This window comes from Emydura macquarii, unplaced genomic scaffold (genome assembly GCF_026122565.2).
Source record: "Emydura macquarii macquarii isolate MOO-44397 ecotype Brisbane River unplaced genomic scaffold, CSIRO-AGI_Emac_v2 contig_3080, whole genome shotgun sequence".
Lineage (NCBI taxonomy): Eukaryota > Metazoa > Chordata > Testudines > Chelidae > Emydura > Emydura macquarii.
In genome coordinates this window covers 109,255-126,545 of record NW_027133217.1, presented here as the reverse complement: position 1 = coordinate 126,545, position 17,291 = coordinate 109,255, and the positions used below count along the sequence as shown (strand labels likewise).

At 47.1% G+C, this 17,291-nt stretch overlaps 1 protein-coding gene across 2 annotated transcripts in view; it reads right to left on the bottom strand.

Moving 5' to 3' along the window:
- The window catches only part of PLCD1 (phospholipase C delta 1), an 84,456-nt gene that overhangs the window by 19,780 nt on the left and 47,385 nt on the right, over window positions 1–17,291 (bottom strand). For both annotated transcript variants that reach the window (XM_067530505.1, XM_067530504.1), the window contains exons 6-10: window positions 15,294–15,495; window positions 13,660–13,804; window positions 11,689–11,838; window positions 3,069–3,236; window positions 1,396–1,543 (exon numbers count right to left, since the gene is read on the bottom strand). In XM_067530505.1, coding sequence (XP_067386606.1) covers window positions 1,396–1,543; window positions 3,069–3,236; window positions 11,689–11,838; window positions 13,660–13,804; window positions 15,294–15,495 — 813 coding nt within the window. The remainder of the gene's footprint in view (window positions 1–1,395; window positions 1,544–3,068; window positions 3,237–11,688; window positions 11,839–13,659; window positions 13,805–15,293; window positions 15,496–17,291) is intronic.

Genomic DNA, 17,291 nt, shown 5'->3' with positions numbered 1-17,291 from the left:
GGCTCACCAGCCTTTCTTGTCAATTTCACAGCTCTAGCTGGTCTGTGAGCAGTATGGGAGCTGTGAAATTGACAAGAGCAACAGCCATGTAAGTAACACTGTGTCTACAAGGACACTGCATCACCCTAACTACACCAACGTAAGGAGGCCGAGTTATGATGTCAGTGTAGTAGGGACTTACATTGGTGGGAGCAAGGTCGTAGTGTAGACATAATTAGGCTGACATCATATGGCTTACGGCTTATGGCGACCTAACTCTAGTATAGACCAGGCCCAAGTAACCTGAACCCCCCCACACAAACCTGCAGTTAACTTTGCAGACAGTTCCCATCCTGAGGCACCGCTGCTGGTAACCAGAGCAGAGCAAATATTAGAATTCTTCAATGAATTTGCTTAGACTGTGTTGAGATCCCTGTTGTGTTTCTGCCTTGCCACTACTATAGCAGATAAGTTTACTGGCGGGCTTGTTGACTGAAACAGTTAATGTTAAGCAAATAATGCAGAACATTCATGGAAAGCCAGCTGTTCACACAAGAATCTTGAGTCTGACCGTTAAACCCCACCAATCAGGCAACACAAATGATTATGTGACCTATGTGTCCAATCAAAACAGCTTGAACAGCATATGCCATTAAGATACCATTTCTGCTCCTGCACTGTGCTCAAGGGAAATTAATGGAGCAGGACGTTCTATAGTTCAGTACAAGAAGATTATTATAATAAATCTGTGGCCACCCTGAAGCTTCTTGGGTGTTACTGTGTTGCATCCAATGGCCACTATCCTGGATGCTCAGTACTTCGCAGTGACAAAGAGATAGAACCAAGAGACTCCTCCTCTAAAGGAACAGGCCCTTTCTGCTTCACCTAAATGAACTCTGCGATGGGTGCATGCAGTGTAGGGTCTATGAAACCCAGCTGTAAGGCATATCTGAAATAATTCTGTCCAGCAGAGTGCAGTGGTGTACATACACACACACACACACACACACTTGCACATACAAAATTCAGCACATTACAATCTCTATTTGAGATTTTTACTGCCATGCTTAAGACGTGTAAAATGCCTTCATGGAGCCAGTTGTGGATTTACAAAAGATCAAGCGATCCAGGAGGCAGCACTGAAAGCAGCACAAATACTTAATGGTTAGGGTGGGAGGGAGAGAGGGAAGTTGCCATTTATATTTAGAGAGGCAGAGCTAAGTGGTTCTTATACTCTAAGGTGCTACCAATCAGGTAGGAGAGGACTCTCTTTTTGTGGGTGGCTTCCCTTTAAAAGCGAAGCTGCGCACGGACAGACTAGAAAAGGAAGCAAGCACTGAATGTGTGGGTTCATGGAGGCGGGGACTGACAAGGAGGGGCTTTGCAAAGCCTATTGACAAGGCCGGAGGCACGTACCAGACTCTTGCGCCAGTTTCTGAGCTTTGCTCTCACTGAGGGATGACATCTCATAGAAGGCCCGGGTGTTGTCAAAGCCCTGGAAGTGGACGCTCTTGCAGTAAATGACGATGTCCGATAACTCCTTGGCCAGCTTTAATTTGGTGCTCTGGAGACAAGAAAGCAATAGATTTGGCCTTTCTTACACCCACCCACCCCCAGACCCGCACAGCATACACACCCCAGTGATCACTGGGACAGGACACCAGGGCTCACTCCTATCTCCTTTGCAGTGAAGACTCACAGACAGACCCCCCCGGGTTTTAGCACCCAGAACTTTTCCTGCAGCTGAGCTGTACCCAGCTTCCCCTCCTCTCCCAGGACAGTTTGCTTTAAATGCTGACCACATTAACAGGCTGGTTCCTGGTTGCACCTCTGGTCTAGGCAAACCCCACTCCAGTTAGCAAAAGCCTCAGGATGGCTGTGGGATTGGTGGGGCACCCATTTGCATGCTGTTACCCAGCTCACTCTTCCGGTTCGCAGGCTGTGCGTGTGAGCTCTCGCTGGGTTTCATGCCGCAGCTGCTTTGCCGGCCCAGTGTCATTGTTGCACGGTGTCACAGCATGATGGACGGTCCCATTGTGCCAGTGGAAAGCCCTGCACACGGCTCTCTGCAGCACGGGCCCAAACACGTTTTGTTTGCACTCGTGACAACAGCCCTCGACCCCAGCACTCAGACTTTTAAATTGTGTCTCAGAAATGAAATGTCCAATGAAACAACTGCTTGATTCCAGATCAGGCAGGAAATATAAACCTTTGGAAACCAGGGGCAGCATGTACTATGATGGGCCAGATGCAGAGAGCGTGTTCACCAACACTGACTTCAGTGCAGTGACGCTGTTTTACACCCATAGTGAATCTGGCCCATGGTGCACAGGGACATTCACACACACCCAGAGGCTGGGTAAGATCCGTGGTCTAAGCTAAAGAGCCAAATTCTGCACGTAGGTGCTTCAATGAGTTATGTGCAGGCGTCTAAGGGCAGAGCTGTCCAAAGCTATGTTTGAATCTAGGAAAGGACAAAGATTCTCAAAGTTTGGCTCTGCCTAGGCTGAATAGCTCAAACCATGCCCTTGACATAAATCTGCAGAGCACCATTGGAGCGACACTGAGGGGACTGTCTACACTGCCGCGGTGGCGGGCTTTGATGCAGCGGCATCGATTGAGTGGGCCTGCGTAGCCCCAGCTTAGTTGATGGGAGAGCACTCTCCAGTTAACTCACTTAGTGCACCTCCCGGAAAGGCAGAAGGCAGTGTCAAAGGGACATAGCTGACATAGCGCTGTGAAGACGCCGCGCTGCGTAGATGTAAGTACGTCGACGTGAGATACACTAGGTAGTTTATGTAAGTAGCATATCTCATGTTGATCCAGCACAGCAGTGTAGACCAGGCCTAATTCATACCAGCTGAGGACCTGATACCATATTAGAAAGTGGGTTTGTTGGACCTAAACTATGTTCAAAGTCCTGTGTAGAAGGGTCTAGTTTTCATAGTCCTATGAAAGGTGCAATGGAATAAAGTGCTAATATAACATTTCAAGACCTTCTGCAGCCTGGACAGCCAGATCTATCTTATGCCTTTTCCCTCACCACATAATTCCCCCCATTCAGAGATCTGGTCAGAGCATTGACTTACTGTCCTCTTCAGCTCTACCTCCTTCTTCACAGACTCATCTTCCATTTCGGCTGCTTCATCCTCATCGGAGACATCTTCGGCCTCTGAGTTACTATTCCTGTTCACCCCTACGGTGTCCTTCAGCCTGTTCAACTTCTTTCCCTTCACGAGGATCTTCCCCTTTAGTTGCTGCAAAAGGAGTTGCGGCAAAAATGGTGTAAGTCAGAGCAGAATCTGGCCTGATCTGTAATAAATCGAAGATGGATGCTCGGCTGGAGCAGGGCCCATTTGAGCTTCACTGATTGTTATCCAAAGGAATCCAGTTAATGGACGAGGCCATCAGTCCATCAAGGTTGTACCCCGCTTCCTGCAGTGGCCAATTCCTGAGGTTTCAAAGAATGGCAACCACCCTCCCGCCCAGCTACAGAAACCGACGCTAAGAAAACATTCCCGTCTGAATGCCCCAGATAATCAGCACACTCCCTGAAACATGCAGTGTGACCCACGTTAAATTACCAGACATAACTACGAGTCCTATTAAAGGCCATAAAATGATCCAACGCTTTTTAAAATCTAACATGGCCCAGTGGCCACAGAACAAAACTGGGAGTCAGGCCAGCTGGGATCTACTCCTGGCTCTGTTACTGCCTCGCTGTGTGACCTTGGGCAAGTCACTTAACCTCCTTCCACCTCATTTCCTCATCTGCAAAAGGTGGATAAAGAAACTTACCCAGCTTTGTAAACCACCTGAGCGCTATGGTTGAAAAGTGCTATATACCAACAAGTGACAGCATGCATCTGACTGAAGTATTCCACCTGCTCATTATGCATTGGTCAGTATCTTGGACAATGTTCAGGGCCCACATTGAAGATATTCTGTGCACCCACCAAACGCAAGGAGACTTCTGGGTTTTTAGCACCGCTCAGAGACAGACTTTTTATAAGCTAAACACAAAGATTAGGTGCTCGATCCCCGGCTGCTGTAGATCAGCATATTGTAATATGGCAATGCCAATTTGCACCAGCTGAGGAGCTGGCCCAAGACATTCAATTTTTGTCTTACATGGCTTATCACAACCCAAGAGAAGGTCCTGGATGACCTGACCACGGTCTACAAGTGCTGACAGCGGGAAGAGATTTCTGATACTAGAGGCCTCTTTACGATCAGAAGCTGACGCTAGATATATTTAGACTAGAAACAAGGTGCAGACATTTAGCAGTGAGGATAATGAACCACTGGAACTCTTCACTTAGGAATGTGGCAGGGTCTCCATCACTTAAAACCAAGCCTGGACATCTTTTTAAAAGTGATGCTTTGGTTCATAACTTCTCTCTGAAGCCTGGAACCATTGAGTGAAATTCTCTGGCCTGTTTTCTGCTGGAGGGCAGGCTACGTGATCAGAATGGTCCCTTCTGGCCGTACAATGCATGAATTTTAGTAGCACGCTCTGTGGCTTGTTACTTTTCTACTCAAGGGGGTTGGGATTGTCAAAAGCACTTAGCAATGGCCCACCTCTGCCCCCAGTGAGCACAGCAGGAGATGTACCACTGACTTCAGTCTGTGTGTTTAGATCAGTGCTGAGGGTTTGGAAAATCCTACCCATGTTGCACGGCACTTTACTTCTTTTCCCAAGGAAAGAGGGAATCCCAGAATAACCGCTATCCTCACTTTGGTTTTGTATGACATGCATTCCCCCCTTCTTTTGCAAGATTCTCTCTCTCTTATGTACTTATATGCCCCCCCCCCCCATTGCTGAGCACCCACAATCTTTAATGTATTTATTCTCTCAACACCTGTCTGAGGCAGGGCAGTGCTCATCTCCCCATTTTACAGCTGTGGAACTAAGGGGCTAAGTGCCTTGCCCATGGTCACGCAGGAAGATTGTGGTGGAGCGAAGAATTGAACCCGGGTTTCCTAAGGCCTCAGCTAATGCCCTAACCACTGAACAATCCTTCTTCTATATTTCCGTGTACTGTACTGACAGAGGCCACAGCCATGCTGTTCTTAAATGACAGGGCTGTAATAAACCAGGGATCTTTTTAAAGCAATCAAGCGGTTTCCAAAGCACATTATGCTCTCTGTGTGGGTGACGATGAACTGCACCGTGTCTCAGCAGAGAGCAGCCTGACATATCGCTCAGTCAAGCTGCAAAAGATTTCGCTGGCCTCATTGCAAAGTCTGGCTTGAACTGAAATTTGCCACTGGAACCTGAGAAAGGAGCCAAGTTTTTTTTTTTTTTTCCTTAAGACAGCACAAACAATCTGTTTACTTTGGAACAGATTCTCTGGCACTCAAAGACTGCACAAAAGCTGCCAGCAGGAGGGTGCCAATTACCAGGCAACATATGGCAGGAATAGACAGCGCCAGTCCTCATCTGGGGAGATCTCACTTCATGTCCTGCCATTGCAGACGCCTGGGGCATTGGTGCACCCCAGCCCCTCCTATTCTTTGCCTATGGCATAAATTAGCTCAGTCTCCTCAGGGGTGTGATGCTTTGGTCTAATTTTGGTTATCGGAGTGAGTTTGTGGGGGCTCGGTGGTGGTGATGGCCTGTGGGTATACAGGAGGTCAGACCAGAAGATCTGGTGATCCTTTCATCTCTCTGCATTCATTTCAGGAACCAGCTGAAAACTATCCTCTTTTTTTAAAGACACTCCACAGACCTTCCCTCCCTTTACACCTTCCCTGCCCCCTGCAGTACGTTAGCCTCCTCCTCCTCTCTGCCCTTTCATACCATGTAGACCCTGCAAGTGAAATTCATCCCTGCACAGAGGTCTATGCACCACTTACATCTAATTCAAGCCTTCAAACAGGCTGCATCAGGCTGGCACTCTCCACAGGGGTGAACTTCGCCTCACTAGCACAAGACCCTTCTCCCATGCAGTTTCTGGACCAACCTTTCCTGCATTTACTGTATATAAAAGCTATGTGTTGCTATTAGTTAGTCTCTCTCCACCTCATTGGTACTTTACCTCTGTGATGCTGCCTTTTCAATCACAGAACTGGCCAGGATGGGCATTTCAGGCTGACTAGGGAGACCTTTTAGAATATTATTCAGTATCAATATTGCAAAATTACAACAATTCCTACAGGATAGGCCATGTCAGGCACCATTAGAAAGGTTATCATTTGCTAAGTACAATGATATTGTTTATGGGGACATGCAATATTTGTATTGTAAGTTATGAATATGTTTGATGTATCTGTATTTCAATTTGTGCTGTGCTTCTGGGTGACACCCCAGACAGGATGGCAGCAGCAATGAGCCTGTTTAATGGCCCATTAAGGGAACTCAAAGGTACAATGAACCCAGGAAAAGAACCCAAGGGCTACACTTTATGAGTCACCAGGACTTGCCCAGGTGACCCTGGACTCCATCTTGTTCCTGTGAATTTCCACAAGACGCATGGCAACGGGACATAAAAGGCAGTGCTCCATCCCATGTTGTCTTCATTCCTGCTTCCTACCTCTGGATCAACTCATCTGCAACTGAAGCTGTGAAACAAAGGACTGAGACCCAACCGGTACTAGATGTACACCAAAGGGACTGTAACAAGCCTGCAACCTCCACAATTCTGCTAAGAATCTGATATACATGAACTTTACAGTCATTGGTATGTATCTGATTGCTTTGACCAATTTAACACCTCTTATCATATGTTTCTTTCCTTTTATAATAAACCTTTAGTTTTAGTTACTAAAGGATTGGCCAGCAGCATGGTATTTTGGGTAAGATCCAAACTTATATTGACCTGGCAATGTTACTGACCCTTTGCGGTCAGGAGAACATTTTGTTAAAAGGAATGGAGTTTTAAATAACTTATCCCTTTATTGGACCTAGCTGTTGACCGGAAGCCAGAGACTGAAATGCAGTAAAGGGTGCTGCGTATTTTTGTTTCAACTTCTTGATAATCAGTGTGGGGAATCAGAAGCATTGTTTGTAACTGGTTGGGGAGTCTAATTTCAGTGTCACCCACCAGTGCTGGGGGAATCTGCTCTCCTTTTGCAGCCTGCCCTGACCTTGGCATTTTTAGGTGGGCTGCCCTAGGCACGGACAGGTCATATAGTCCTCCTTGCCGCAGGCTCATTTCTGGGCCCAGAAGAAGTTTAAAAACCCAAACTCTCGTTATGCCACTCTTGGTTTCCTGCCAAACTACGCCTGAGGGGAAAGAGAATCAACTCGTTAGTTCAGCTCCGTTGAGCACATCCTTTGTGCTGTGTAGAAGCGTCAGAACTCCTGAAACGCCTCAGTAAGTAATGACAAGACATGACCACACACCCACTTCATTTACCCGTGGGAAGCACAAGGCCAAAAACAAGACAATATATCTTGAGAGGCAGCAGGACTGGTAGTAGATGGGGCCCTCACCCCGTCCCGATTTTTCACACTTGCTGTCTGGTCACCCTAGACACAGAAGAGGAGCCGGGGGAAGAGATAGATGGACCAGAGCTAAATTCACCTTGGAAAGAACAACAGGGAGCAATCTGCACTCCGTTATACCCACAGGGGCAGTTGTGTTAGGGAGAGTCCTCTCCCAGGGGCACCACTAGGATCAGCTTTTAATTCAGCCCAGGGCTCAAAAAAAAAACGTTGCAGGCAGAGGCTTCCTGGGTAAGTTGCTGACTCAACCTGTCTTCCAAATGGCCTGGCTGGCACAAGCTGGATCCAGGTCTCACGAGGTCTGTCTACACTGGAATTGAAAAACCTGCGGCTAGCCCATGCCAGCTGGCTCGGGCTTAAGGGGCTGTTCAATCGTGGTGTAGATGTTCCGGCTTGGGTTGCAGCCCGGGCTTTGGGTCCCTCCCACCTCGCAGGGTCCTAGAGCCCAGGCTCCAGTTCGAGCCCCAATGTCTACACTGCCCCTTAGCCTGAGCCTCACAAGCCCAAGATAGCTGACATGGGCCAGCTGCAGGTTTTTAATTGCTGTGTAGACAGACCCACTGGGGACTGCAGGAGACTTGTGCAATGATGGCTCTGACTCAGGCAGACTTTCTGCCATTGAGGAGTGAATCGAGCCCAAAGAAGGGGAGAAGGGCAGGGGGCAACTCCATGGAGAGTGTGAAGTGATGTGAGGCTCGGGAGGCATGGTCGCCTGTCTTCTAAATGTGAGATGGGGGGGCAGCAGCACGCTGGGCATGCCAGAATATACAGCGATGGAATCTGAGGCAGCCACTGAACAGGGAGGTGCTATAGTCATGGTGAGAGGATATGGGGGGAAAGGCCTGCATGGGGATGTCAGGGTCACAGCAAGAGCCAATCTGGAGAGGTTTCTGAGGGCTCTTTAATAGTCATCCCATCTGATTTGTCCACATAGTCCCCAACCACTGAAACGAGTGCTTTATTTCAACCCCAGTGCTGGGCTGGCTATGGTATTTTCTGCATGTGCTCTAGTTAGAAATCACCCACCCGTGAGTTATTGTTCCGTTCTGATCTAATTATTTCTTCCACTTGGCGCCTGAATGAGCTTTCTCAGAGACGGGGAAAATAAAAAGCCAGGCGCCTTTCAGGATGGCAATGAAGCGACTGGATTTTGTTCCTAGGTAGCGTGCTGTTATCTTCCCAGGAAGCCACATGCAATATGATAAAGGACAAGAGAGACAAACCTAGACAGCCTTATCATGGAAACCTCCAGGGCAAGAGAGTTGCCTAGAGGAGGAAGTTTCCATGGAGGGTGATCTAGTGGGGGTGGGATGATTCATTGTACACCTGTACCATGGATGTGAGAACTGACATACCATGCGGCCAGCAGTGCAAATCAACCATCCACCTGTATAAAGCACCTAGCCCCAATGCTGTTGGCTTGGGAGTGTTTGGGCTCCGTGCTGGCGGAATGAGGAGTGAATGAGGAGCTCCAACCCAGTCTCCAAGCCAGAGCCAGGGTGCAGGGCTGCTGCATGGCCCCCTAAATCTGCAACACTAGCCTCTCCTTTCTCCTCCCAGCCCCCCTGTAGCCTTCCATGCTGGCCTACACAGACTGGTTCCATGGCACATGCACTGGCACCTCTGCCGCCATCTGCCAGTGCACCTCCCTGGGCAACCTCTGTGTGTAGCTCTAGTGGTGCAGGGACTTTTGCTGGCCCTCAGCAGTGAGGTTAATGGCCCCTGATGTGAGTAGTCAATGAGATTACTCACATGCACAAGGACTACTCACATCTGTAAAGGTTTGCAGGATTAGGCCCTATTAAATTAGAGATACACCATGGACAGCGCCGGAATTTATTAGTGTGAATCTAAACTGTGTCAACTTCCCTTTGCTGGCAGTGCCGTGTATTTCTTTAAGTACTAAAACTATCCAGCTAAAGCACTCCATAAACTGCTTCTCTTGCTTTGCATTTTGTTTAAAGCCTTCCACCTGTTTGCCAGGGATGGATCCCAAACTGAGAAACTAAATGGACACCCCCTTTCGAATAAAAAAAATCATTGCCCCGCTCCAGTTTGCCTCTTGCCAGCTTTAGGAGGAAGTGGAAAATCATGGAAGGTTTTTTTTTAATTGCCAATTATAAATTAAAGTATTTTCTATAACAGTCAACAATTTGGGCCTAAGACAAGATGCTATTAGCCATGCATGGCAAGCAGCTGGAGGAATAGTCCAGGAGAAAAAAAGTGAGGAATTATTTTTATACCACTGTTTTTTCCTTTTTTTAAAAAGCTGACTAGACCAGATCAGCTGATGTAAATCAGCATAGCTCCATTGACTTTAATGCAGCAACACTGCTTTACGCATGCTGAGGAGCTGGCCCATTGTCTAGGTGAGTAACCCGAGTGCATATCAGGATGACAGAAGGAAACCAAAATGTGCAAAGTGTCTTTGGTTTTTGTTTGTTTGTTTTATTATTTCCAATTTTATTTTTCAATGGTTTTTTAAAGATTTTTATATATATACATATAATTTTACTGGGCTAGAAAGAGTTAACAGCTCCTGGAAAAGCAATTGGCTGATTTCCGGATTTTGCACTCAGGGCAAACAGGGAGCCAGGAAGTGAGGGGAAAGCCAGTAACACAATCTCTCTCACGGGCCTACCTGTCCAACTCAGTAAAATCTCAGTCAATCCCCCTCCCTGGTGTGTGTCCTTCCCTTGGATGAGCCAGGGCACAGTCGGTGTTTAACTATGGGGTGAAATTCTTTTCCCTACTGTAAAGATCCTAGTGGAGCAGTGGTGCTATTATTAATAATAATGAATCCTAATAATTAATAATAATGAATTATAGCAGTGCCTAGGGATCAACCAAGAACAGGACCCCATTTTGTTAAGCAAGGATACCTAAAAATACAGCAGAATATGAGACACCAAATTCCTAAGGTATTTTGATTGCTTTTCCCCCTCCCCTCTCTCCTGCACTGATCATCAGATTTTCTCCATCCACAAACTCCTCCCAGAACTTTCTTGGCCAATGAAGCTTTGGGAAAAATAATAGTTTAAAATGGCATGCGAAATGCCCTAGTTAATCCAAGGTTATTTTTGTCACTGCAGAGTCTCTTCCACATGCTGCTGTTTTGGAATCAGGGTGAAGTATCACAGAGCGGGCCAGATTCTCAGCTGGGACAGATTGGTGTCACTGACTTCCTGTGGAGCTACACTGATTTACGCCCAGCTGAGCAATCTGGCCACTTTCCTGTTCTAATGCTAGTACTCATTTACAGTAGTAATGAGTTCAGATCTGCGTTGAATTTATTAGCAGCATCAATAGTAGCCAGCCAAAGGCCCACAAGTTTTAACTCACTGAGTTACCTCATCAGTCTGCTGGGTCGCTCCCTCCCTGCATCAGGCTTGGGGGTCCCCCCAAACTCATGGGCTGCACTGATCTGCAAGGGTCTCTAGGCACGTGCCACTGGCAAAGGGCCTTCATGCAGAGATCCCTTGTCTCTGCACTGCCACCCAGCTTGCCCATCCTTGCAAGCCCTTGACAATGCAGCCCCTGTGAGCACTATGCTCTCTGTTACTCTCCCAACCACCACTGCCTTCAGAACCAATCTCAGTTGAGGCGAGTCTGCAACATGACATGGTTTGCAGTAACTTGCACTGATTTTCCCCATGCATTTTGGGATAGAGAAGAGGTAGGGGAAATCAATGAGCATGGCTGACTCAGATACTCTGTCTGCTCCCTGGGAATGAGCCTGAATCCTCATGGAGTAGCTTCTAAGGGTCTAAAAGGCAGGGGGGAAGCAGGCCACCGAGAACTTTCGTCTTCTTTCAGGATAGATCAGTGTTGCTCCTATATCTTATAATCAAGCAGTGGTCAATTCCGCCCATTCAAAAGCATGGAGACAACTTCCCTAGTCACTTCTCTCAAGGAGCTAGTGCTCCTCATATGCACTAAAACTAATTAGGCTAATTAGGCTCTAGCATCCAGAGGACATTAGACCCCGAAAGGTTGTATTAACCAAGTTCTGCGTAAACAAAACAGATCTGTAACACTCGGCTGACTGGAGATGTCCTGTGAGAAAGCAATTGCAAACAGGGTTGAAGACACTGTCTGGCCTCAATAAGTGGACCAGAAATTCCCTGAGTTCCACAGAGCCTGTCTTCAAGTGAAACTCCTCAGTGACTCTCGTTATCACGGTGAGCAATATTACATGAGTCTGGTAAGAACACAGGCTGTGTAACAAGACACAGGAGCACTAAAGTAACTCCACTCACCTCCGGCGAGGGGAAGTCTGATGTACATCCATCAACTGGTGTTACAAGCAGCATGTCCCCTAGGATCGTCTTCATGTGCTGAGCCATCATCTTCTGCTGCTCCAGGCTACAGTGATTCTCCAAGGAAATGATCACCGGATACGGAGAGGTCTGTGGTAGGACAGCAACATACATCATGGTTTAACTTTTGGCAATCTCTTCCCTCTGTCTTACAAAACCAATGTGCTGCTAGAAGTTTTCAAAAGGCACATTTCATTGGAAACCAGTGTGGCATCAGAGCAGTACAGTAGAGTTCAAATACACAGTAAGTTTACAATGGTGAAAAGTTCCAGGGGGTAGCCGTGTTAGTCTGTATACAGCAAAAACAACGAGAGTCCTGTAGCACTTTAAAAACTAACAAATTTCTGCAGACATAAGCTTTCCCTGGTGTCTCAGTCCGGTTCCCTCAAACAATCCCCCAAACTTCTTCCCTGGTGTAACATCCATAAGCCAGTCGGAGAGCACTTCAATCTCCCAGGACACACTGTAGCTGACTTGAAAGTTGCCATACTTCAACAAAAAAACTTCAAAAACAGATTTCAGGGAAAAACTGCAGAGATGGGACTCATATGCAAACTTGACACAATCAGACTGGGTCTGAATAGGGACTTGGAATGGTTATCTCATTACAAGAAGTAATTGTCACTGTTCTCACATTCTCACCATCTAATCAATGGTTGTGAATAGGCCTCATCTACCCTAACTGAACTGACTCTGTTAGCACTTACCCTCCCCACTGTTGTTTCTTACCCTTGGATGTATATATATATACCACCTATCTGTGATTTCTATTTCATGCATCTGATGAAGTGGGTTGCAGCCCACGAAAGCGTATGCCTGCAGAAATCTGTTAGTCTTTAAAGTGCTACAAGACTCTCGTTGTTTTTATTAAGTTTACTACAGCACTATTCTGGCAGCCATCTACTGAAGCCTTCCAGGAAAGGTAATCTAGAGACTAGGGCACTGGACTGGGAGACAGGGGCTCAATTCCCAGCTCTACTGGTCCACAGACCTTGAACAACTCATTTAATTTCCCTGTGCCTCAGTTCCCTTTCTGTAAAATGGGGATAATACTTCCCTACCTCAGAGGGGTGTTCTGAAAATAATGTCCATTAATGCCTGTGAGATGCTCAGATACTCATGTGATGAGGGCTAGATAGATCCTATATCATCAAATCATTTCTGCCTTTCCTGATAACGCATCTAACAGGTTTTAAGTCCTACCCGCTGTGTACCCTCCTGAATATTTCCTTGCAATGCAGGTTTCTGATGTCTGCATCCTAAAATCCTGGGGAAAACCGGATGGTTAAAGACAAGTTAACTGAAGAAGAAGGAATAAGCCTGAGTCACCAGCGAGTCTGGACAGGGTTTGTGTAAAGGATGCCAGTCCAGGGCTGCTACTCAAGGCACCCAGATCTGATGGCTAAACCCTGTGATTTACTCCCAGTAGGAGGGGACAGGGAATATCTTCCATCAGGCACACAAATGCCCACACAAGGATTTCTCTAAAACCTCTGGAAAATAAGACATCAGACATCAGAGTCAAGCTAAACATAACTGAACAGCTGAGTTAATTTGACTGCCTACATTTCCCATTGCCTACATGCATTATTGTTCTAACTGCTGGTGATTGTCTTCATTGCAGTAGGGGTCCGGGTCCTGTCTTGCTAAGAGCTGAGCCCATGTGTAATGAAGAGACACCCCTGCCCCAAAGGGCTCAGCATCTGAAGTTTCAATAACTTCTGCTCGCTGCAGAAGGCAGGGCACAGGTATGGCAGCCCAGATTAAGGGACCGGTGAGAAATGTGAGGATGCAGGTTTCGTGCTGTATGCACAATGGAAAGTGAACATTTCACTGAGGCAGAATGACTGCCTGTTTGTTCTCAGGGAAAAGAAATGAAGTTGCAGAATACCCCCGGTCCATTGTTCTTACTTTGAAAGCATAGTTCTTGATTGCCTTTATGGCATCACTGAAGAGGATCTTGGAGGTGAGTGTGTAGCCATGATAAATGACAGGCTCTGAGTTAGGGCCATCCCAGCAGTCCAGCTCCACACAGCGGCAGCCTTTGGTCAGGGCTCTGGAAACAAAGAATGGAGGCATTTGGGTTTTTCTTTCTCCCCCTCCCTACAAAATAGGGCAATATCGTATATGGGCATTTCAACGTTCGCTGAAGGCTGATGAGCGGCTTTGACAAGCACAGAGTAAGTGAAGAAAGGGGAGCTTGTACGAGGGCAATGGGACCAAGGAGAGGGGAGATCAGGAGAGCTCAGAACAACTGAAAGGAGCGGGGCAAGGGATAAGCAAACTCAGACATCCATAAAAAAATCTGAGGAGAGGGGAGATGGGCAAAGCTCGGAGCAGCTGAAGATAAGGGGGATCTGAAAAGCACAGGGAGGTGGAGGGAAGGGAGACTGAGGAAGCCCAGAGATGGTGAAGAGCAGATCAGAAAAGGCTGATTGGGGTTAAAGAGAGGGACTCAAAGAAGCCAGTTAGAAGCTGCAACTATCAGAGAGGCCCCCAGACCATGTGCATTCTTCATGCAGATCAGAGTTAGGGATGCATGTTCAAAGCTGTGCTCAGTGATGTAGCTGTGTGAACTCCATTGTCATGTAACTAGAGCCATGTGACTAAAATCTTTAGAAAGTTTACCCCACAGAGGATACATCTTGAACGTGCCCCCAGAAAGCCCCTGCCCTGCATTGTTTGGTTCAGTCCTTCCCTGCCTTCATATTTAGGTTCTTGTCTACCTATTCATCACTGTAGGCGTCTGATGATCTTTGCACTTTTCTCTACAGAGGCATCTGTGTAAACAGGCCATTTTTATAGTAATTCCCCATAGGCTTACGGTGACCCATCTCTTCTAAGCACTGTCTCAAGGCTTGTGGGAACCACGGATTTATCCACAATGGAAACAGGATTAAATAATTTCCTGATATTGCAGAATGCATTCCAATAACTAATGCAAGCAACTCACTGAGCTAAGTTCTCGACCCCCCCTCCCATTGCTTTTGACTAGATTGCTGTTACTGCCCAACAAGCCCATCCGGTAGGTAAAGAGCCACGGCAGCAGATCACCTGCTTGGTGTAACCAACTCTCACAAACTGATCATGACTCACGTGATTTGGGGGGCGGTTTCCTTCTGGAATCAGGCTATTGCCTGAGAATTCAGCTTTCACTGAAAAAAAGAGTAGGTTTCTAGCCCTCATGGCTGCAGAGACAAGCTTGAGAACATGGCCATTGAAGTCCCCAGCACCAGAAGACAAATGCAAACAACGCTACATTATTGCACGCTTAGGGCTGGCAGTACTGTCTCCTGGTTCGGCTACAGGGAAGCTTCTTGTTGGCTCACCTGTTTGGAGCTATTTGCTTATGGATCATGAGGGAGTGGGGGGATTCTGCTAACTGATGGAGGCCACTCCAACGTCTGGCCGCTAGCTGGCAGACACAACAATCAGCAATAAGGTTCGGATCAGCTGACGCAAGGGGTGGAACTGAGTTTAGGGTCAAGTCTGTCCATATGTGTTCTGTTTCCCTGTACAATCTGTGTTGAGAGATCCCCTTTTACCTGATATAAGCCTCTGTGCTACTGGGTCCCGTCAGCTGGTCTTCCATTAGATAGGTATTGTGTGAAGATGACACCAAGTAGTGACTGAGGGGCTGAGTCATGTCCTGGTAAACTGTATTGTGAGAGGAGTTGAATATGTTCCCCTCGGCAGACAGCAGATACATCAGGAAACCATCTTTGGTCATCATCTGTTGTTTCTTGGCTGCCAGATAAAAGAAATATAAACCAGCAGTCAAAATATGACACCCCGGCACTGGAAGAATGTGAAAGGCCCTAAAGACATCCTGGGCTGTGAGGCCCCGCACCACCACCCGCTCTTAGCGGGATGAAGTCTTGTCTGTGCCTTGCTGAAGGTCAGCTCCTGGACACCACCAGGTTCTGACTCCATCAGTGCTGCCTTCCAGGCCTCCGCGGTCCCTGAACAGGTTAGCTAGAGGTGCACACCAACCCCTGAGTCGTCAGAACGTTCCCTGTAGTGTCCAGACCCCCCACAGAATGATCAGGCTTGCTGGTCCGAAAGGAGCGGTACCCACAAGTTTGTAAGAGTCAACTCAGGCTCATCACTTTGTTCAACACCCCAGGATTGAGATATATTTACAGTGAAAAAAAGCACAAGTTCATTCTCAAATACAAACATTCCAGTGATAGTGAGTAAAAAAAGTATTGGAAATGGTTACATATAAAGCAAAATCAAAACACACTTTCTAGCGACTGAACTCAACTAACAGGTTACCTTCCTGTCTAAAGAGGCTTCTCTCACCCAAAGTTGTCTCCACTGGTTTCACCCAAGCCTGGCTGAGACCTCTCTTTCATAAAGCAATCTTGCTGTCCCTTTATGTCCTAGCTGAAGGATGACCGGATGGCTTCTTTGTCCCCCAAATACAAGCCTTTGATGTGTGCCTCCAGATGAGGTCCCACCCTTCTCCCCACTCCTAACCCCACTGTTCACCTTTTCCTGCTACTCTTCTTGCTTTGAAGTTTTCACAATCCTTCATTAACATGCAGTTCGGACAGGTGAGGGGAGACCCACTGTGAACCACACATTAAACAGCCAAATAGATAAACATTTTTTGTCTGACAGAAAACCTGTTTTTACCTTTGCTGGTGACTAGTCCCTAGACACAGGACATAATTTTCAGTAGCCACGTGTGTCAACATAACTCTTTACACAACATGCGTACGTGTGTTTCACAAAATATCAGTGACAAGTATGACACTGGCTTTTATTTGAGACCTTATATACCTTCTTTGATGGACTGGAATATATGTACCAGACCCAGGGGATTCCTGCAACCCCTCTGCAGTCCCTTACTACTCGGCATCAAGTAGGGTGACCAGATGTCCCCATTTTATAGGGACAGTCCCGATATTTAGGGCTTTGTCTTATACAGGCGCCTATTACCCCCCACCTCCTGTCCCGATTTTTCACACTTGCTATCTGGTCACCCTAGCATTAAGAGATTTTTTTGGGTCACACCACACTAAATCTGAAAGGATTAATAACTATTCCCACAGATGCCTGCATACAGCACCCGGTGACTGCAATGAGCTGCCTGTGCTAAATTTGGCCTTGAAGATGTTAGTGTTGGTCGGAAGAGGCTGCTAGCCCCATCTGCCTGAGAGTGCATCTAGAGTCAAAAATGAACAACCAGTTTTATATCCCCTTCACATCCCTCAAAGTCCCTCTTATTAAGAAACACTAATAATGTATCGTTTGAGTAAAACAAGATTTGCAAAGAGCAAACGCCAACTAAGTCCAGCTGCACTGGCTTGACCAACAGGTGCTCTGACTTACGTAGGAAACTGAACTGGTCCCCAGGCCAGCCCCAAAACCAGGGAACTGCGCAGCTGCTTTTGTCCCCCCCACCCCCACTCTTGAGTTGCCCCAATGACAACTCAGACAGAGCCCAGGATCAGGCTTTTTTGCTTTCTTAAACATTCAGTCTAAGCTGCCGTGCAGTGGTCACTCATTTCGCCTCTGAGCAGAAATAAAACATG